General features: G+C 49.2%; 1 protein-coding gene and 1 long non-coding RNA gene across 2 annotated transcripts; one reads left to right on the forward strand and one right to left on the reverse strand.

Moving 5' to 3' along the window:
- Positions 1-1,933: 1,933 nt before the first annotated feature.
- ACTA2 (actin alpha 2, smooth muscle) lies at positions 1,934-20,065 on the reverse strand. The gene is made up of 9 exons (XM_045439488.1): positions 19,739-20,065; positions 15,785-15,939; positions 13,951-14,079; positions 11,292-11,402; positions 9,176-9,260; positions 8,193-8,354; positions 6,582-6,773; positions 5,007-5,188; positions 1,934-2,228 (listed from the first exon to the last, which is right to left on the reverse strand). Exons 2-9 carry the CDS (start codon positions 15,911-15,913, stop codon positions 2,085-2,087), a joined length of 1,134 nt encoding a protein of 377 aa, XP_045295444.1. The 5' UTR covers positions 15,914-15,939; positions 19,739-20,065; the 3' UTR covers positions 1,934-2,084.
- A 61-nt stretch (positions 20,066-20,126) lies between these two features.
- LOC123577355 lies at positions 20,127-21,767 on the forward strand. The gene is made up of 2 exons (XR_006701819.1): positions 20,127-20,239; positions 21,225-21,767. It is a non-coding gene; the product is annotated as an uncharacterized LOC123577355 (long non-coding RNA).
- The last annotated feature ends 324 nt before the right edge of the window (positions 21,768-22,091 follow it).

The raw sequence follows: 22,091 nt of genomic DNA on the forward strand, positions 1-22,091 counted from the left end.
ATGCTCAACCGACTGAGCCCCCCGGGGGCCTCTCACCAGAGAAATCGGACGAAAACTCAAGCCCCTAGCCTCGGTTCCAGAGATTCTAGCTCAGTACGCTTTGGTTATGACCCAAGAATGTGCCCATTTAAAAGGAGCCCCCGATGACGTTGACCTGTATGGCCTACTCCTTGAGACACAGCAGCCTAGTAGCTAAGAACCGGGCTTGGAACCAAGGTCAAGTTGCCCCTCTGCCAGGGGCAGGACCACTCACAGCTTCAGTTGCTTCATCTGTTAAAGGGCAAGAAGAATACCAAGTGCACAGCGCTCTTGTGGGATAAAACGAGGTCCTAGTGTAAAGGTTTGGTATAGAATCTGCTCAGGACAGTTCCCAGCACACGTCAGCTCTTTTTATGTGTGGTATTCGTCTTCATTAGCTCAAGCGACAGGGCCGGAGAAGCGGGGACTTTCTGGCACAAACAGATATTAAATCTTGCGTAAATCTCTGCGGTAAGATGCCGCGATGGACAGAGACCCCTCACTCGAAGGACCCCCAGTGGTTGCTGATCCCACTCGGACTTTCACACACAGGACGAGCGGCCCCCAGCTGGATTATCCGCCGAGGATGCCAAGCAGCCTGGGCAGAAAAGCACTTGAGAGGAAGGGCCTTACGGGTAGGGAAGATGTCTCTGTGCACCTTGGCACCTCCCAGGCCAAATCAGTAAAAGAGAAGTCGAAGTTGGCAGCTCTTCCTAATGATGATATTAAGGGAACGTCTGTTTCTTCACCTGTGAAATGGACACGATCACAAGACTGTGCCCACATCGTTCTGAAGAACACACGAGGGAGGACATTTATAAAATCCCCTGTATGATGACGGACACAGTGGTCCTCGGCTAGTATTGCTAACGCCCCCTCCCTTCTCGTGTGAATAGATCCAGAGCCTCCTTTTCAGGCACAGATAGTGATCGGGGGGAGGGGAACCGATGCTCCAGTTGTGTAATGAGAGTTTAGAGTGCTGTTTCTTGTTTTTGAAAAAAAATCTGCTTCCTCTGAAAGACTTAAAAGTCACACTTTCTTCTAACATACGGATGGTCCCAGCTCACAATGGTTCGACTTAAGGATGGTGTGAAAGCAAAAGGCATTCAGTACAAACTGTACTTTGAATCTGAATTTCGATCTTTCCCCGGGGCTAGTGCTCTGTGTGGTTCCCTCTCTCCCGAGGCTGGGCGGGAGCAGAGAATACAGCTCGTGGGGTCAACGACAGACCCCTTCCCGCCACTCTGTACCCATATCCTGTCTTTCACTTTACTGTATTTCATAAATTATATGAGACACCCAACACCTTTTTAATATATGAAATAGGCTTTGTGGTAGATGATCCTGCCCAACTGGAGGTTACTGTAAGTGTTCTGAGCACGTTTAAGGTCACCTGGGCTAATTTCCAACGTTCGGTAGGTTTAAGTACGGAAAATGCATTTCAACTTACGATGTTTTCAACTCGGGTTGAATTTGTTGGGCTGTAACCTTGTTGTAGGTCAAGGAAAACCTGTATATTTATTATGTTTCGTATGTGTTTAATATATATTATAATCAGACATCTGTGCGTGTGTAATACACGAAGTTACTATTCTGTATTCGCATAGAAGGCTACCGGTACCGAGGTCATAAGACAGCAAAGTGATATGAGGGCCCGGCAGGTTGTGAAGTCGCTGTGGGTTATCCTACTGATACACTTTCGTCCCTGTTTCCATGTACCTGTGTATTTTCAAATTCTTTCCACTTAGAGCATTTAGTTGGAACTTCCCAGGTTAGTGTGAGTGTACCTTTTCCTGGGAAGCGTCCACGTCCACAGCCCTGTCATGTCCCGGGATGTGCCACCAGAGGGAGCCACGATGTAACGGGTAAGGTCCCCCTACAGAAACCTGAGAGGGGCAGAGGCCAAGGCCGCAGGTTACCAGTAACGTATTTCAGATTTATTAAAAAACACGTAGGTAACAAGTCAGAGCTTTGGCTAGGAATGATTTGGAAAAGAATCGAAGGCGTTACTCCACAAAACATTCACAGTTGTGTGCCAGAGACAGACAAGAGAGCAAGGAAGTGTTTTAGAAGCATTTGCGGTGGACGATGGATGGCCCGGCCTCGTCGTATTCCTGTTTGCTGATCCACATCTGCTGGAAGGTGGACAGAGAGGCCAGGATGGAACCCCCGATCCAGACAGAGTATTTGCGCTCCGGAGGGGCAATGATCTGTTGGCCGGGAGGAGAAAGGAGGACGGTTAGCGAATTAGGGTAGGGCCGGACATGCCACCGTGGTCCACACAGCTCAGGTTCCACGGACAGTGGGACAGTCTTGGCTGTCAGGTGCCTAACCCCACCCCCAACCCAAGAGATGTGACTAGGCTGTGAAGTTAGAGACTCTCCAATGAGCGCATTTGTTCCTCTGGTTTCTTTCACGCAATCTATTCCAAAGCACCTGTAACAACTCTAAGGGGGTTGGTCTATGAAATGAGAAACGAGATGTGTCTCAGAACTCAGCACGACACCAGCATCCTCAACGAGAGGCTTTGATTGTGCCAGAACTTACGAGACGAGTCTTGCTCCACTGATTATGTCTACTGAGACCGTGGGGTCCCCCGGATGGATGACCACTTCCCTGGGGTGGCTCCCAGTTGAGCTGTACTGACTGGCTTTCCCGCTGCACAGGCCTGACACGCAGGCCATGCTAACGTTTCTTAAATGAATGGTTTGGACGCAGAGAGCAGTGAATCGGGGTCCAGGGGTCCCCTCCGCCTGCTATCGCCCAAAACACAGATAGCTACAGTCAAGCCATTCCCAAATCCACTCCAGACTTAGATACTTGGGTAGAAACAAATGTGGACATTTGGGCAAAAAGACAAGCTATTTCTGAAACCCTGGGGGAAAGGTTTCATTTCTGTTTATCCCCCAAGCTCCGTTTGAACATTTATTTTTGAATACAAGTAGCTGCTTTTCACTGCGTACTTACCACGTGCCTACTACGCTCAACGTTTTACATGAATTATTCTCATAACCCCTTTAAAGAGTATTGAGTAGTGCCCTGCCACACGTGGGGAAACTGAGGCTGAGAGAGTTGTTGCTGTTGTTGCTGTTGTCGTCTTTAAGCAGATTCCACGCCCGAGGTGGAGCTCAAACTCACAACCCCAAGATCAAGAGTCACATGCTCTACCGACTAAGCCAGCCAGGTGTCCCCGAGAGAGGTTGGAGCAACAGGCATAGGTCCCACTGGCTGTGTGCCTGTCAGACCCAGGATTCAAACCCCGACCTCTCCCAGGTGGTTTTTTGTCTGTCTGTTTGTTTGTTTCATTTCGTTTCATTTTAGAAGTAACTTTTCCAGTTGGGGGTAATTTTAGATTTACGGAAAAGTGGTTAAAGCCAGTGCAGGGTTTCTATAGCCCCCTTCCAGTTTCAGTTTCGCCGAATGTCATAACCTTTACTGCCCCAGGTTTTTAGCGGTTTTCTCTCACCGCACCGGAGCCCAAAGTTCCGTATTCATTTCATTCCAGAAGCTGAGTTTGGAGGAGCAGGAGCCAGCCAGCTCTGGCTGCAGCTGCTCTAATGCACCCCCACCTAAGCTGGCTTTGTCCAGAGCTTGTTTCCTGTCTCTCCCTCCAGTGTGGCGTGGGCCGGGGGTGGGGGGGGAAACAGCCCCTCAGAGGAGCATCCAAGAAACACCAACCTCAGGAACCTGTCTCTCCTGTCACCATGCAGTCTTTCAGAGCCCGGGACGCAGGCCAAGAGCTCTGGTCTGGAACTGTGTACGTGATCTGCAAACTCTCTTCCCAAGAAAGAGAAGGGAGTGCAAATCACAGAGAAGGTGCCTGAACACTTCTCGTGTGTGTGATCTGCACGTGGAATGCCCTTTCTCCCGCTCCCTGTGGCAGGGGTCAGAGAGTCCCAGCATGGCCTTCTGATTTCAGAGAGTGATAACAGCTTTCGGGAATCACCGGGCACATGTTAAGTTCGCCTCCAAAGAACGGTGTCTGTTTAATCTCTGAGTTCGCTTCGCTGGGACTCAGAACACATTAGAAGGGTCTTTGGTGGCTCGGGGACTGAGCTGGCTCATCCTGGAGTGATTCTGCGCTTCTGAGCGCCCGGATCAAAAGGTGCACCAGACAGAGATGAAGACACAACTCTAATCCCGGCCACCGACAGGTGATCACTTTTAGTAGTGGAAGGAGGAGCGTATGCTATTGAACCCACGGCTTTTCAACCTCTTCAGAAATATGTGTGGCTCCTCTGATTTTTTTTAAATGTCTCTGTGAGACGTGGATGCACTATTTTTGTGATGGGGAGAACCGACACGCGTGTATTTTTAAGAGCAATGACGGAAATCGTCTAGACTTCCGGTGATCGCTTCACAATATATACAAATACTGAATTAGGTTGTACACCTGAAATGAATCCGATGTTATACGTGAGCTGTATCTCCATAAAAAAAATAAAGGGATACGCACACACGGGAGCTCTGGTGACCTTTACCCTTGAAAGTAGCTGATAGACAAGATAATTGTAGATTAAATTTTGTATAGAATAACTTAGCTTCTCTTATGAACTGACTTATAGGCAATAAAGAGTGGAATTTGTGGGGGCAGCTGGGTGGCTCCATTGGCTAAGTGTCCAACCCTTGATTTCTGCTCAGGTCATGATCTCACGGTTTGTGAGATGGATGCCCCACGGCAGGCTCTGTAGTGACAGCACAAAGCCTGCTTGGGATGCTCTCTCTCTCTCTCTCTCTCTATCTCTCTCTCTCTATCTCTCTCTGCCTCTCCCTTGCTCATGCTCTCTCTCTCTGTGTCTCTCAAAGTCAAATAAACATCAACAATAATAATAAAGAGTGGGACGTGTGGACATGGACCCACCACCACCTAGTCCTGGAACCCACGGGCACACGTGAGTAACACGTGTTGCTCTGAAGAGCCCATCACGTCTGGTGACGGGGTTGGTACCTCCAGCAGCAGAACCGTAGCATCTGACCCCGAACCGTACCTTGATCTTCATGGTGCTGGGCGCCAGGGCGGTGATCTCCTTCTGCATGCGGTCGGCGATGCCCGGGTACATGGTGGTGCCCCCGGAGAGGACGTTGTTGGCATACAGGTCCTTCCTGATGTCAATGTCGCACTTCATGATGCTGTTGTAGGTGGTTTCGTGGATGCCGGCAGACTCCATCCCTGCAAAGGAGACACAAGCCATGACCCTTGGGTAGTGGGCGACACCCAGGTCGGACGCAGAAGACCCGCGTGAGCCTCTGGGGGGGGGGGGGTCTCACAGTGGGCTGAAGCTCAGCAGGAACCACAGTGTAAGAACCGCCCATCCGAGAGACCAGAAGGTTCTTGTTATGCTCCGTGCGCTCCCATGTCTGATCTAGCCAGGAGGCCCTGATGGGGCACCGTAGGGGCGGAGGGTTACAACATCACATCGCTGATCTTTAACAGACTCACTTCTAGGTGGGGTGCAAGGAAGGGCAGAGCCTTCAGGCCCCCCACGGAGGGTCCCGTGCAGAGCCAGCACCCCTGCCGTAGCTCAGGACCCCCCACGCGTCTCTTGGCCTGTTCCCTTGGGAACACCCCTCAACGCTAAAGGGCACTGACTCTCCGGGGAGGTGCTTCATCCGATCTGGACAAGGCTCCTTTCTCTTCTTTTTTTATGTTTCTTCATTTTTGAGAGGGGGGAGGGCCAGAGAGAGGGGGACAGAGGATCTGAAGCAGGCTTCGAGCTGTCGGCGCAGAGCCGGATGCGGGGCTTAAACCCAAGAACCGTGAGATCATGACCCGAGCTGAAATCAAGAGTCCTACGTTTAATTGACGGAGCCACCCAGGGGCCCCACAATCCTCATTCTACACATGAAGACACAGAGGCTTGGGGACGTTAAGTGGCCTTCCTTCCCAAGATCAAGAAAGTAGAACTGGGACTGAGCCCGGGCTCTCCCCTCCCAGAGCCCACCCTCTGTAAACAACAACGCTAACCTTTGTCCGAGGTCAGTGCGCGTGTAGGAACAGGCTCTTCCATTTTTCTCTCTCCCGCCCCACTCCTCCCACAGTCTCAGCATTCAGTGTTATCCTCCCCATCTGTCGATGGCTCCCCTGTGTCCTCAGCACAGGCGAGATCTGATTTGCTCACCATTCTCCAGACACACGGACAGTGTTTGCTTAGAAAGAAAATTCCTCGGGCACCTGCGTGGCTCAGTCAGTTGAGTGTCTGACTTTTGGTTTCAGCTCAGGTCCTGATCTCACGGTGCATGAGTTCAAGCCCTGCGTTGGGCTCTGCGCTGACAGCACAGCCTGCTTGGGATTCTCTCTCTCCCTCTCTCTGCCCCTCCCCTGCTTGCAGTTTCTCTTCCTGTCTCTCTCTCAAAATAAATAAGGAAAAAACACTCCTTTCCTGGCCTCCTTCTCTCTCTAAAACTGTGACACTCTTTCCCTTGCCCTGGTTTAGACAAGCATTTGGTCCTGTGGCCCCTGTCACATGCCCCCCCATGCAGAAGGGTGCTGACGGCCAGGGGCTGGGGGGATGCAGGGGGTTAGGGTGCCTTCCCCTTCCCGGGGACGGGACGCTGGGACGCACCGATGAAGGACGGCTGGAACAGGGTCTCTGGGCAGCGGAAGCGCTCGTTCCCGATGGTGATCACCTGCCCGTCGGGCAGCTCGTAGCTCTTCTCAAGGGAGGAGGAGGACGCGGCTGTGGCCATCTCATTTTCAAAGTCTAGAGCTACATAGCACAGCTTCTCCTTGATGTCCCGGACAATCTCACGCTCGGCTGTCAAGATACAGACACGAGGGTTTGCGCCTGTGCTAAAAACCCACCTGCCTCACATCAGTCTCTCCCGCGGTGTGGGTGTAAGTTCGCCATTCTGCAGCCCCACATCCGCGATGGTAATGAAACTATAGAGAGTCCCCGAGGGAACCACTCTGTCCCTGGCAGAATGGTGGGCTCGTGGAAAAGATTGTCTGGGAAATGCAGGGCAGGAGTGAAAGGAGCGAGCCAGAGAAAGGCGCAGAGGAGGGCAGCCTTCTGGACCTTATGTTTTCTTTTTTTCGGGAGCAACGATTCACTCTCTGTTATAAGTGTTTTATACTAGTTTGTCATTTGGATTTTCGGTTGACCAGGAAGTCTTATGCTGAAATCTCATGCTTTGGGGCCCCGCGGTTTTCAAAAAGCTCCACAGATCCACGGTGCTTGGCCCAGTAGCTACACCACTGGTGTATCCATTACCTTCCAGAAGGAGGCAGGCCCTGGCTCAGGACCGGTCCTAGACCAGAAGGCTCAGTGATGCATATCGAAGGAGGTGTGGAGGAAGCAGACGGCCAGTCCCTTCCAGACTCCTGCACTTGGAACTTCTAAGCTATGGGTTCCATCCAGGCCCCTGGAACCTTTGGGAGATATGCTGGGGTTCTTTGCAGGGAGAAGAGGAGTGTAGGAATTAATTCACCTCCCTACCCCAGAAGGAAGCCTGGACCTCCACAGGGCTCAAGCTCAGAGTCTATAATAAACCTGAGGCATGTCCAGAAACTGAGACATTTGGACAGTGCCCGATCGATGAGTGGAGGGAAGGCGGTTAGGGCCGTGCACACCGAGGACATCCCAACGTGTCTAGCACCGTGGGACTCCGCCTCTTGTAAGTTCGCACTGGGGGCCACCAACACAGAGGCCAAAGACACGGATAGCTTCCTGCCAGGTTGGCCTTCGTGCCAGCTAACAATCGCTGAATTACCGACTTACAAATACCGAACTACTCAGTGTCGGTATCACTTAATCCGGCAATCACGCCGGGGGCGAAACCCTATTCACGGATGAGGAGGCCGCAGGGTGGTGAGTTGGGTCACCCCCACTAGTGCGTGGCAGAACTGGGACCCACGCCCTACCTAGATGTCACCAAGCCCGCCAGCCAGTGTGCCACACTCACTGCGTTCCATCTCTGCACGCTCAGCTTCCCATTTGTGAACAGAGGAGGTTAAAAAGTGTCCAAGTAACAGGCCCCTGACGAGCTTACGCTGGAGGTTCTCACCGTTCTTCTCAAGAAAGAAGGTGCTTTGCTCTGAGCGTCCGAGGCAGGCCTTGCCAGCTGCACGGTCCCCTCCCGTCATGTCCCTGGATGGCGGCCAGGGTCCTCGAGGTTCCCGTGAAGAAGACGCGGCCCCTGCACCCCCGCCCCTCGCTCCCACGGGCCTCACTCACCGGTGGTCACGAAGGAGTAGCCGCGCTCGGTCAGGATCTTCATGAGGTAGTCGGTGAGGTCGCGGCCGGCCAGGTCCAGACGCATGATGGCGTGGGGCAGGGCGTAGCCCTCGTAGATGGGCACGTTGTGGGTGACCCCGTCTCCCGAGTCCAGCACAATGCCTGGGGGATAAATCGCACGACAAAAGTCACCACGGCCCCCGGTGCGTGGTCCCTGGCTGGCCCAGGAGAAGGGGAGTTTCTGAGCCTCTGACTTGAAAAAGAGAGAAAGCATGTGGTAGCATAGACGAGGCAGGACAGGCTTGGGGAACATAAAGAAAGAGCAGGAAGAGAGAAAAAGTCCTGCTGGAAATAGGAGCTTGAGGGCTTATTTTCATTATTTCTTTTAAGCTTATTTACTTATTTGTTTGTTTATTGAACATTTATTCAGTTTTGAGAGACAGAGATAGAGCACAAGCAGGGGAGGGGCAGAGAGAGAGGGAGACACAGAATCCGAAGCAGACTCCAGGCTCTGAGCTGTCAGCACAGAGCCCGACGTGAGGCTCAAACCCACGGACCATGAGATCATGACCTGAGTCAAAGTGGGGCACTTCCCGACTTAGCCACCTGGGCACCCCTATTTATTTTGAGAGACAGCGCGAGCAGAGGCAGAGAGAGAAGACAGAGAGAGAATCCCAAGCAGGCTCCACGCTCTCCGCACAGAACCTGACTTGGGGCTTGATCTCACCAACCGTGAGCCATGACCTGACCTGAGCCATGACCTGAGCCGAAATCGAGAGCCAGCCGCTCAACCAACAGAGCCACCCAGGCACCCCTCCAGGGCTTGTTTTTAAAGGTGGAAAGAAGACCTTTCAGGGCTGGGATTAGCCCTGTCAGCTCTAACTACCCCCCACCCCAGGCCATCCAAACCCCATGTCGATAACCATCAAAGCTCACAACGGATGGTGCTCCCAGTCGGGGCTCCCAATACCGCGTCCACCTACCAGTGGTACGTCCAGAGGCGTAGAGGGACAGCACCGCCTGAATAGCCACATACATGGCCGGGACATTGAACGTCTCAAACATAATCTGCAAAGCAACCGAAAGAGCTTAAGTTAGTGATGTCTCCAGTCTCAGCAAGAATGTTCAGGAGAGCACCTCTTGCGGGTGGGCTCAGAATACAGATGGGCCCGCCTGGCTCTGGGCAGAGGAGACTGGGGCAGGGGGGCAGTGCACATGTGACTGGCGGGGGCCGTGCAGGCTCTGGCCCTGGCCCTGGCTCCAGTGTGACCCGGGAGGGCTCGCCAGACTAACAGCTGACTTCTGTGGCCTCCCTTCCTGGTGTCTCAACTGTGAACGGAGGAGTTTGGTCTAGGGGAGCTCGAGTGTGGGCAGTTGAGGACGCACGCATGATATCAAAGCCAAAAGACCAAGGAAAGACAGCATTCCAGTTTTGACGTCTCTAGTCTACAGGAGAAGACCTTTTAAACCAGAAGCTCAGATGGGTTTGGATTAGCCCAGTTCTGTGATTTGTCTGAAGTTCCTTTTAACCTCTTCCACTTTCCAGGGAGCTGCTGAGTCAATGCCAGCCCTAGACTCTGAGGCCACTTTGGCTGCTGTGGACGAGACCTTGATTCCTGGAAGACAAGATCTGCCCACTGATAGCAGAGGGCCACGTGTGAATGGCAGGGCCTCAACTCATGTGGTCTGGGGACAAGATCAGAATGGGAGCCCCTCCAGGTCACTCATGAGAAGTGTGTACCCACAAACGTGCCCACAGGCCTCCATTTCTCCATCGGCGAAGCCCCCCCTGGGCCATCCCCCAGAATGTCTGACATGGTTTGCTAGAGAGCCATGCTTCCCAAATATTTTTCTGCCTCCGCACCATTCACAAGGACGATCACGCCCATCAGAAATGACATCGCTTGCCTCACGGAGTGACTCCCAGGCACACAGATGTCCCCTGGAGAGAATGACCATGCATGTGTTGGGGTAATCAGCAAGAGCTCTTCTGGGGAAGAAGCCATACAGTATTTCTCTGATGTCTATGGATTGTTCTCCAAAGCCAAAAGATCCTAGGTCAGTTCCAGGCTCTGGCACGTCTAGCTGTGTGACCTTGGGACAGTCTTATGTATTGGATCCTTGAATGATTCATTTATATAATCAGATATATAATTATATAGTCATTTATATAATATAACATGCTTCGCATTGCTAAGACTTAAAGAGACCATGCATGTAAAATGTTTAACCCAGAGCTTAACTATAGCAAGCGTTAAATTGACATCAGATTTTTTATTGGATAGCTCATCCAAACTGCAAACCTTGTCCGGCTGGTGGAATGGATGGCCTCCTGCTATAAGATCTTTGAGTTTCAGGCTAGTCACAAGAGTGCCAATAAAAACCATTCGGTGAAGCATCTGACTTCGGCTCAGGTCATGATCTCGTGGCTCACAAGTTCAAGCCCCACATCGGGCTCTGTGTTGACAGCTCAGAGCCTGGAGCCTGCTTTGGATTCTGTGTCTCCCTCTCTTTGCCCCTCCCCTGCTCACACTGTCTCTTTCTCTCTCAAAAACAAATTTAAAAAAATAAATAAATGAACTATTCTTTGTTGAATGTTTACTATATGAGGCACCATGAAACACATTTAACATTTTGCCTCGATCTTCACGTCAGCCCTTTGAAAAGTGATAGCGCTAATATTATTCCCCATGTATAGATAGACAAGGAAACTAAAACTCAAAGAAATGAAGTGGCTTCATTAAACTCACGTAGCTGATGAGTGACAGATCCAGTTTGCAAACCTCTTTCTGACTCAAGAACCAACTTCCTGCCGTACTTTGAAATGATTTCTCCTTGGAAGTTTTTAAGCTAACGTAGCACCTTTGACAATGAAATATTTTCATTTCCTATTGCTTTTGGAGTCACGGGGCAGTTTCTGCAGTAAGGATGTGAGTTACCATGGCCACGCTACTGTCTCTGGCCTCCCCGGAGTCCCTGGAAAGCTGTTGGTCTGTGAGGGGGCCGCTGGGCGCACCATCTCTCTGCTGCCCTGCCCCGCCCCTTTCCAACAGGACTGTCCCCTAACCCCAAATGCTGGATCCTGGAGTGGATGCTCACCTGGGTCATTTTCTCCCGGTTGGCCTTGGGGTTCAGGGGCGCCTCGGTGAGCAGAGTTGGATGCTCTTCGGGGGCGACACGAAGCTCGTTGTAGAAAGAGTGGTGCCATATCTAGCGGGGGACGGAGGACAAACACAATGATGCAACGTCACGGAAGGCTGCAGACCCCAGAGAGGGGCTGGAATGAGCTAAGTGAAACCAGGATCAAGCAGGATGTTACAAGCACTCATCAGATGTCCACAACTTTACTGACGCGGGCACCGCAGCCCAGAGACTAGTGCGTAACTTACCCAAGGATTCACAGCTCGTAAGCGACTGAGCAAAATCCCAAACCCAGGTCTATGGGCCAGGATGGCACAGAATCTGAAGTCAAAACGGGTTCAAATCCCAACTCAACCCCCATTTCTTGGTTGTGTGAGCTTAGGCAAATTTTAACCCTTCTCGGCTCACCTCACCATGGGTAATATCAAAATACTAGTATGTCTTTGCAAGAGCCCTACGGTTACTATTTAGTCCAGGGGCTGGCCCAGAATAAATATTCCTGTTAGTCAGCTATATCTTTTTTTAAAGTAATCTCTGTGCCCAATGTGGAGTTGGAACTCACAACCCTGAGATCAGGCGTCTCATGCTCTACCGACTGAGCCAGCCAGGTGCAAACCGTGTCTTTCCTCCTCCTTCCACTTTAGTGAATATTCACAGCAAAATGGTTTCGTTTAGCAAGCAAGAGGACAAACGAGTGAGTGTGAATGGGAGAATGAAGCTGACCTAAAAAAATCTAGTTGCCCTTTTTAATACATTTCAGGAAATTTCCCTCTGCGATGTATGCTAAGAGGACAGGTCTCCCCGCCTCCTCCCTCCCCTCCTTGCTCTCCAGGGCTGGCTGAAGCCTGCCTTCGGTGGTGCCCTCAGGACCTCCCATTCGTGGTCAGGTACTTGACCTTCAGGTGCTTCCCAAAAAGCCTGCGTCTATTCATAGTGTGTTTGTATGATGTTCTCTGGTCGTGAGTTTGCTTCATGGTTGAGCATCCTCTTTAATCATCAGATGCCAAAGAGAACACACCATTGCAAAGAAGTCTAAATTAACGATTTCTAAAGGCCTGGAAATGCTCCCCTGGCACCAGGGGTATTAGATTCATCCAGAATGAAAACAAAACAAGAACAGCTCGTGAAAATTGACAAATTGACGAAAGCTCGATTGATCTTGTCCCAGTCTCTCCGGTGTTGAATTTGCGGTTTCTAGAAAAGAACTAGGGAGCTTGAAAGTTATACCCCTCTGAGGGAGTAGAAACGGCAGAGAGCTCAAGAAATCTTGCCAGTCATATTACATACTGTGGTTATTCTGGAACAGCACTGACGATACAGCTGATCCCCCCTCCCCCAGCCCCATCCACAAACCTCTCTGCCCACCCCCCTCGCCTCTCTCTCTCCCGAAGACGCTTTAAATTCAGATTTTAGAAATGATGGCTTTCTTCATCCCAGTGCTCTGCCTGCAGTCTGAGATGCTGCCAGCTCCACGGGGAAGCTCTTAAGACCATTTCCTACTGCTGTTAATAGCGTCTCTCAGCTCAAACTGCAGCCTTAACCAAACCCAGCCTCTCAGACTAAGCAAACCTAAGGAAATGCAGTTTTTATAGAGAGCTAGAGGCTTCGGCATTATTGCTGATCAATGCTGGCAATACCACTTTCCTTTAACCTGGTGAGAGCGTGTGTACATGGGTGTGCCTGTGCGCACGTATATGTGTGCGTGTGCCTGTGTGTGTGTGTGTGAGTCTGTGTGTCTGTGTGAGTGTGCGTGAGTGTGTGTGAATGAGCGTGCACGTGGGTATGCGTGTGCGTGCCTGTATGTGTATGTGTGTGAGCATGTGTGAGTTGTGTGTGCGCCTGTGTGTAGGGAGCTGACAAAAGTCCAGATATTGTGGTTCTAATATATTTTGCTACCTTAACAGAATTAGTGTCATGTTCTCATTGGTCTTTCTGTTTTTTCTCCGATCGCTTGCGTGTCTATGATGCCTAATACCAAACATCAAAATCCTAGGATTTAACTCTTCTCGGAAGCTCTTTTATATGAATCTGGGAGGTTTTAAAGCACTCTCTTCATACAACACAGAGAGGCACTTTCTCAAATACTTATTTAAAAATGTTTGTCCGCTCCTTGCGCTTCAGTGCGCTGGGGAACTTTCAGGAATGTCCCAAATCCGCAATGTCACGGCTCTTCCTTCTAGAGTGAAAACTAAAATACTTCAAAAAAACGTTCAGGGTGAGTTAATGAAAAGCTTTCCAAAGAGCATGGGTGGGGCGGGGCTTCACCCAGCTCTCCTCCACTGGGCGTCCTTGCCTCCCTGCCTCCAGTAAGCGGTGGGGGGCCGGAGTGGGAGTGTTGTTCCTGCCTCCCTGCCCACCCCCCCACCTGCTGGCCTTAGGAAGGTAATCCAGTGCAACAGGCTCTTAATTCCCACCACTGGCAAATGGCTACTGTTCGAATCCACACAACACTATCCCTCTGATTAGCGTAGAAACCCTGTTAGGCAAGAGATTTGTGTGTGCGTGTTTTTAAAGACGTATTTCAGGATTTTTTTTTCAACAGTAACAAGATACTATGAACCAGGAGCCACAGAAACCAGGCATCCTGAGGGCTCCGTGCACAGAGAACCTCCAGTACCTTTTCCATATCGTCCCAGTTGGTGATGATGCCATGTTCTATCGGGTACTTCAAGGTCAGGATTCCTCTTTTGCTCTGTGCTTCGTCCCCCACGTAGCTGTCCTTTTGTCCCATGCCCACCATTACTCCCTGCAAAGATGCAACACGGCACAAGTCAGCCTCCCCCAGGACTCGTGGACTGATGACAATCCAGTCACAAAGGGTTAAGTCATTGCGGTAGAAAGTTCCTCTTTTGGTATCAGGAACATGACATTCTGTCTTAGGGTCACTATGCTCTGAAGCAACATCCCTCGGTTGATTGGCAACAGGCCTGAAGCAGTCTCCAAATAGCAGAGGGCCCTGTGGGGGAAGCAACTTTACGTTGCATTTTTTTTTGTCTGCCGTATTTCTTAGCAAGCTCTATTAGGACAGAAGCTGTGTTGGCTTGTTCACCACGACAACAAATTGCCAGGGACTTACGTGTCACTCAACAATTACTTGCTAAATGAATGTATGAAATTTTACATATTAGTTAAATGGCACCGTGCTCTTATAAATCCCTTAAGCTATTAAAATTGTCACCCACCCAAGAGTATGTGAACGAGCATCATATCTACAAATGACCACTCAGTGCTTCGTTTCTAATGGATAAATCCATACCAATCAACAGTAAGACATTTGCCTAAACTAGTCCCAAGTATTTTTATTATTTTTTTATTTTTTAATATAATTTATTGCCAAGTTGGCTAACATACAGTGTGGACAGTGTGCTCTTAGTTTTGGGGATAGAGTCCCATGATTCATCGCTTACATATAACACCCAGCGCTCACACCAACAAGTGCCCTTTAACGCAATAAACAGAAGCTTAAAAAACAAAACAAAACAAAAAACCCAAAAACAAAAACAAAAGAAAGGGAATTCTCATTACTGGGATTTTAAATTGCATTGGGGTGATTGTTTTAGAATTGCAGAACAGTCATGGCTGCTAGAGATCCATAAATAGTGGCTTGGGCAAAATATCTCCATGCATACAGTTCAACAAAGAACCATCTCCGGTTTCATTCAGTGGAAGGGGCTATTATTCATTCTTGCGACCGCATGCCAAACTGAGAGCCACGAACATCAGTCAGATAGGGTCAACGAGCAGCTATATTTCTGACGTGAAGAATTTCTAAAACTGAGAGTGTTTTTTTTACCATATGGCTCAGTTTTTTACCATATGGCTGCCCCCAATATTTTGTTTATATGTAATGTTCTATAAAATTAACATGTGGCTGTCTACATATATTTCATCGACACCTAAAATATGTAAAATTACATTCAGTAACAACGCTCACTTTCATCTAATATCAAGATCTTTGAGAGTGAGTGCCCTCGGCCTTTAATTTAGTTTCTTCCCAAAGAGTAGCTGAGGTACACATTATTAGGTACCTCATAGTATTTCTGATGATGATAATGATCATGAGACAAAAAGGTGAGCTTATATCTGATAGGTGAACTTTATATCTGATAGGCACCCACCAGACAATCTGTCTATATCATATGTGAAATTCACACTGACTTGTACACATCCATCACCAGAGGTGTATTTTTAACAAGGTCACATAATTTCTGGGCAGAAAGCAATAGACAGACTGTGGGTACTCATGGGCACCCCGTCACAGAGGGGCCTGATGTGTAGCCCTGTTTCGCTCTACTGCAATCCAACCTTCCTTTTCTTGAATAAATCTGGTGTGCGACATCGTGTGGTTTTAAGGTATACGGTTGTTCTCTGGATGCATTTGTGTCTTGTCATGCGATGGTCGATGTGGCGATATTCATCACGTTACATAATCGCAGTACAATATTGCTCACCTGATGCCTGGGGCGCCCCACAATGGATGGGAAAACGGCACGGGGAGCATCGTCCCCAGCAAAGCCGGCCTTACAGAGCCCAGAACCGTTGTCACACACGAGGGCAGTGCTGTCTTCTTCTTCGCACATCTCGGCTGGAGCTGCTTCACAGGGTCCTAGGGGAACAGGAAGGAAGCCGCCCTCCCTGTCATCCAGCAGCCATGTCATTTCACTGACCACTCCCACCTTCCAGAAGGGATGTGGGGTCCTTCTCTGCACTCCCGGAGCGCACTCCGCTGACCCTTATACGACACAGCATTTATCTCAACGTACCGTAATTAGACTGACGCCAGAACTCAGACTTCCACATTCATACAACTGACCTCTAGCACGGTGGCCAGCACATCACAGGTGCTCCTGGGCACTTTAAAGAATAACCAAGCAGGTGAATAAATGAACAACCGCAGAGCGCAGACAGGAAGAGCCGATTAACGTGTCATGTGCGGGAGAAGTTTCTGGAATATGCTGTCTGCATCGGCCCGAACACATTTTTCTAGATATGTTATAACTTTCAACTATTTTCTTTAAAAGGTAGGTTTTAAGGGCCAGGCTGCATGTGAATATTTGGAAATGTTGAATGGAAGGTGTTTAAAAGAAAAATCTCCGGGCGCCTGGGTTGGTTAAGCGTCTGACTTTGGCTCAAGTCATGATCTCATGGTTTGTGGGTTTGAGCCCCACATCAGGCTCTGTGCTGACAGCTCAGAGCCTGGAGCCTGCTTTGGATTCTGTGTCCCCCTCTCTCTCTGCCCCTCCCCTACTTACACTCTGTCTCTCACTCAAAAATAAATAAACATTTAAAAAAAAGAAGAAGAAAAATCTCTTTTGGTCCTGAGAACTTTTATTTTACCTTTGGAGAAACATTAAAAACAATTGAAACTTTCTAAGAAGGTGCTTGAAATTTTAGGGGCCATAGTTATTCTCCATTAATAAAAATCACAGCTAACCTAAAATCCAAGCGAGGGAGAGTCTAGTAAGTTACACATACCATAGTACAATATTTTGCTGCCATTAGGAAAGATAAATTAAGAGATAGGGAAAAGGTATATTCTATGTAAGAATAATAGATTAGAGAAAGTAACATTGTATGATCCTATTTAAAAATGTACATTTATGCATTGAAAACAGGTCAATTGTATTTGCCAAGATGTTGATGAGTATTATTTTGAGACAGTGGGTTTTGTAGGTGTTTTTAATGATCTACCCTGGGTTTTGTAATATTTTCTAAATTGGGCGTGTATTCAATGTTTTGAATATCCAACTCTTAAACTCCGAGCCTATAACAAAATCTGAAAAGTGGGAGCAAAGCAGCAGCTTTGGAGAACAGGTCCATTAGAGAGACCATTTGCATGCAATGCCCTCATTTCTACTAATGAGAAAACCTAGAGGAAGTGTTTTGCTCAAGGGCACACAGGACACTGGAGGCAGAGTTGAATCAGAGACCAAATGTCCTTGGCTACCCCTTGGACTTTCAATTCAGATTCCCTTCCGTTTTTCCAAGCAGAATTATCCCATAAAAAGAGGGACACCCACCGTTGTCTGCCCGACTTTGAGAGCTTAGGATTTCAAGCTGAGGAAGATTCTTCTAAGATGGTGAACCCATTGCACACCCTGACCCAGATATAAAATGCAATTCTTTAAAGGAAATTTCTGGGATGTAGGAGAAGAAGAAAAAAACCCCACAACTTTTGCTTTTGTTCTGGAGCTCTGCCAGATCATTCCCCTGAAATCAGTGCTGTTTCTTTCGGAATGCTGTGTAACCCTTCGCAAAAGCATGAATCTCAACTGAGGCGATGCGTTTTAAAATCCAGGACGGGTACTATTCTCTCCCATTGACAAACAAGGAAATCAAGACTCAAGGCATTGAAGTGACTTATGCAAGATCCCAATGCTGGTAAAGTTAGGACCACGGAGATGGCAGAGTATGATGATTATGGGCTGTGACCTAGTAAGGTATTTAACATCTCTAAATCAGTTTCCTTCCCTGTAAAACAGCAATAATATCAGTAAGTGCTATACAGAGCTCTTACAATGGGGGGTTGGATTTTTAAAAAGCATTTGAAATGCTTTGTAGTGGCAAACACATTACGGATGCCCATAAATGTTAGTTTTAAAGGGATGATCATTGATAGCATGATAGCACTATGATCATTATCCCGCCCTCTTTATTTCTAGTTTTTGCTTTCTTTCCACACTGCCTCCAGGCGTAGCATGGGGATCCTTGACCTGTGGATTCCACTCCTAAGAACGGAAAACAAGACTTGCCAATGGCTTGCTCTTTCCTTCCCCACCCCTCCCTGCCCTTTCCAGATGCTGGATACCGCTCGGCATTCCTGTGATTGGCTTCCGTCCTACGGAAGGACGAGGGGAGTGGAGAAGTGAGATACGTAGAGGAGACAAGACAGCACAAGAAGTGAGAGTCGGAGGCGTGTGTCAGAGGCGGCCAGCACCAGCGGTGGGCTCTCTGTGGATGACTAAGCAGACTTTCCAAACCCAAAGAGCTGAAAACAGGACGACATACTTGGATATAGGACGCTCTGAGAATGTGACAGGACGGTCACCAGGAGTGCACGTCCCCTTCCCTAACTCTTTTGTTGGCCAGGAGGACTTGGGGCTTGAATATACTGCCGAAAAAGCAGGCTGCCCCAGAGCATCAGCAAACATGCAGAAAATTTAAAAAATCTCAAAAGTCAGTAAACGTGTTTTTATTTGGTATATAAACAAAACAAACAGACAAAAAAGCCCAGGAGGGATTTTCTAATCTCTCGGATGAGCACTGTCATTGGAGAAGTCGCTGTGTCCCCGGAAAGAAGCCGACTCAGTGGTGTCCAAGCCTTATCTGACCTGAATGAGCAGCCGGGTTTGGAGCAAAGCATTTCCTAATTAGGTAAAACACAGGCGAGCGTCTGCGTTTGGAACTGCACCCTGGTCGGGGGGTTGTTCCAACTGCTTTTGCCTGCATCTTGTGCCAAAAATGAGTAGTTAGTGTGGGGAAGGCGGGGGGGGGGGGGGGGGGGGGGGGAGGGTAGTGGGGGAGGAAGAACACTACAGTTCCCAGCTCATCCGTCTTGAAATGCAAACCATATTTAGTCATGGATCACAGAATGAAGGCAAATCTCAGCGTGGAAACTCTAGTCCGGGCTGAAGCGGCCAAGCCCCGATTTCCAGCGAGGTTCAGCCCCGGGGACTGCCGCCTCGCTGCGGGGAGAGAGAAATGCAAACCAGACGTCCCTTAGGCTGACACACAAGCAGCTGTCAGCCGCTCCCTCCCTCTTTATTCACAGAGAAAGATACAGCCTGTTTCCTGCTGCAAATGACCAGTGGAGCGTGCGAGGCACAGCCTGGAGTGTAGGTTCACAGACATGCCTTTGCTACAGAAGACACTACCAACTGCAACCACAGGAACCCTGATGCGAGCACGTAAACAGCCAATACCAAAGACGAGGCCACTAGACTCTGTTCACTTCCCAAATGCATTTCCAGGCGCCTCCAGCGGCCCCGAAAATGCCATCCGATGAAAAATCCCCACGCCAAAGCGAACCACAAAAAGTACCAGAATCCCTGGTGCCTAAGTAGAAATAAACGCGTAACTCACTGGAAATTGCTAGGTTGCATCTCTGAAAGAGCACAGCCAGACCTGGGCTGTGGATGTAGCATAAACAGATGGTACAGGGGACACACAGATTCTGTTCCGTCTTCCTTTCCTCCTCCCCTCACGCCAAACAGCATCTTAACTTTGTTCTTAATATTAGATAATGGGAAGCTAAAAGCTACAATCATCTTAGTACTACAATGTTCATTCAGAAATTGCAGAGGGCACAAGCCCAAGTAAATCTCTGCAGATGACGTCTGAGTGCACTGAGTAATGTCAAAGCCGCCGGGATGGGGAAGTCACAGCCCTGGGTCCGAGCCACTTACCCTGACAGCGCTCAGCTGGGCTTCTCCGCTCTGGGTGGTGTTCAGGGAAGCTGAACACTGAAGGGTTATATAGCCCCTTGGCCTGCTTCCCTCCCCTTTGCTTCCCAAACAAGGAACAAAGACAGACTTGGGCCTGGCGTTCAGGCTAACACAACCATATAGGGACCTCAGCACAAAACTCTCTAATCTGGGTGGCCGGAGGTCTGGGTCTCTTCCACCAAATTCCACTGCTCTGCTCAAGAAACGGGAGGCAGGTCAGCTGCCTGAGGGGAGATAAACACCCGGGGCCTTCAGAGCAACTGCTGAGATGCCCGGACGCCCTGGGCTCGAGCGGTGGGGCAGGTGCACGCCCCGTCTACACATTCCGCAGAAGAAGCCAGCCCGCGGTCTCACTGGCATTCCAGGGCATTTCCTAATAGAGCCGAGCACAGAGAGGAGCGGCCTCGAGAAGTAGGGACTTTTAAAACATTCTCCCACAAAGGAGGCCTGCAATGAAGAAAGGTATTGTTTCAACTGTTCATAAATAGAGAGAGAGCGCGCCATGATTTAATGGTAGTCATGCTATGTTGATAAACAGAGCCCAAGCATGGTATTCGTGGGAGCAGGAATTGACACGCAGGCAGGGTTGATGGGCCCACATTCTTCACAGAGGAGCTTGGGGGTCGGCATGGCCTCCACCACTTGGGGACATCAGCTAGGCCTATCGACGTGTCCCTGAGTAACATAGCCGAATGATGACGGGCTGTTCCTTGGCCGCAGCGCCCTGTCATAGATGCAGTTTGGGAGAGAAAGGGGTGTGTTCAAGTGGAGGGGTCTCTCTGACCCTGCTCTCTACCTGCTGACCCGTTTGACAGGTGAGAGAGAGAGAGATCAGGTGGCCCACTCATTTCTCAAAGACAGGTAGTGTCGTTGTGGCAGGAATCTGGCTTTAAGCTCTCGTTCCCAAGTGTCAGTGGATAAGCTTCCATGGCTTTTCGTTTGTCCGCTCCCCTCCGCCAAGCCAGGGTTCTAACTAAATCCATAATAGAAATATTTGTGATGGATATCACGGGTATTTCTGGACCGCTGATCCGTGAGAAAAATCCCAGAACGAATGGCTTTATTTTACAGCTGTGGCCAGCTGTGCAGTGACCACGTCTGGCACGTTAGACGTGTGGGACGCACACGCGTACACATACATTCATCTCTGAGAAACTGCACTGTTGAATGTTAGAAGGTTTCAAATGGCAGGGGCACCTGAGTGGCTCAGTCCGTTAAGCTCCCGACTCCTGGTTTCGACTCAAGTCGTGATCCCACGGTTTGCGCGTTTGAGCCCCTCATCGGGCTCTGCGCTGACAGCGTGGAGCCTGCTTGGGATTCTCTCTCTCTCCCTGCTCTCTCTCTCACTCTCTCTCTCAAAATAAATAAACTTAAAAAAAAATTTTTTTTAAAGAAAATTTCAAACGGCTAAAGACTAAATAGTAATAGATTTCTCTCTGTTTTTCAGGACTTTCTCAACTGTGTCTAGTTTTTAACAACCAGAAAACACGACCGTCTGAACGTTCAACTATGAAGACTACACAATATAATGTAAAATTGGGCTTGGGAGACGAAGCCAATGGTTTTTAATCACAGAGATCATGTGAAGCAAAAATTCCTTATTTTCCTGATTAGGGGGCCGATCTGAGTGTAGAGGTCATGTTCCTGTCTCAAACACAATCTGTGTCGTGCTCGGTTAACTTTGTGACGTGAATGGTCCTCTAAACGCCAAGGACAAGAGCCTGGGTATTCACCTTTATGATTCGTACGTCATTTTCTTCCTCGTGGACATCCACCGCTCTGGCAATAACCAGACTGTGATACAAACAGATACGCAAGGAAACTCAAGATTTGGTCTTTCCTCCATGTTTTTTTCCCCCCTTTTTTTTCTTTCTCCTTCCCTCCTTCCCTCTCTCCCTCCCCCGTCTCTTTCTCTCTTTTCTTCATCTATGATACTAACCAGGGAGGACCTATAACTTAAAATAAACTTCCGAGCAAGTGATTAAATGGTCTCGCTGTCTGGGTTTGAGATTTATACTGTCGTGCCCCATCCAAGTCTCCCCACTGAGAGAAAACAGCATCGGATGAGTGCGTGTGTGCACGAAGAAATCTCCAGCCAAGCAGCCAGACACCTTCCGTATCCAAGGAGTTACGGGCCAATTAGGAAAACAGAAGTGCCTGATGACTTGATTGCAATTCAGGAAAACTATAAAATAAATTCCAAACTACAAGCACATAGTCAAGAATCTTCTCCAGACATGCTCTTCTACAAACATCACACACACCATCTTGGTAACCTTATCCAGTGATGATTTCGTGTAAATCCCTTAAGACG

This window comes from Leopardus geoffroyi, chromosome D2 (genome assembly GCF_018350155.1).
Source record: "Leopardus geoffroyi isolate Oge1 chromosome D2, O.geoffroyi_Oge1_pat1.0, whole genome shotgun sequence".
Lineage (NCBI taxonomy): Eukaryota > Metazoa > Chordata > Mammalia > Carnivora > Felidae > Leopardus > Leopardus geoffroyi.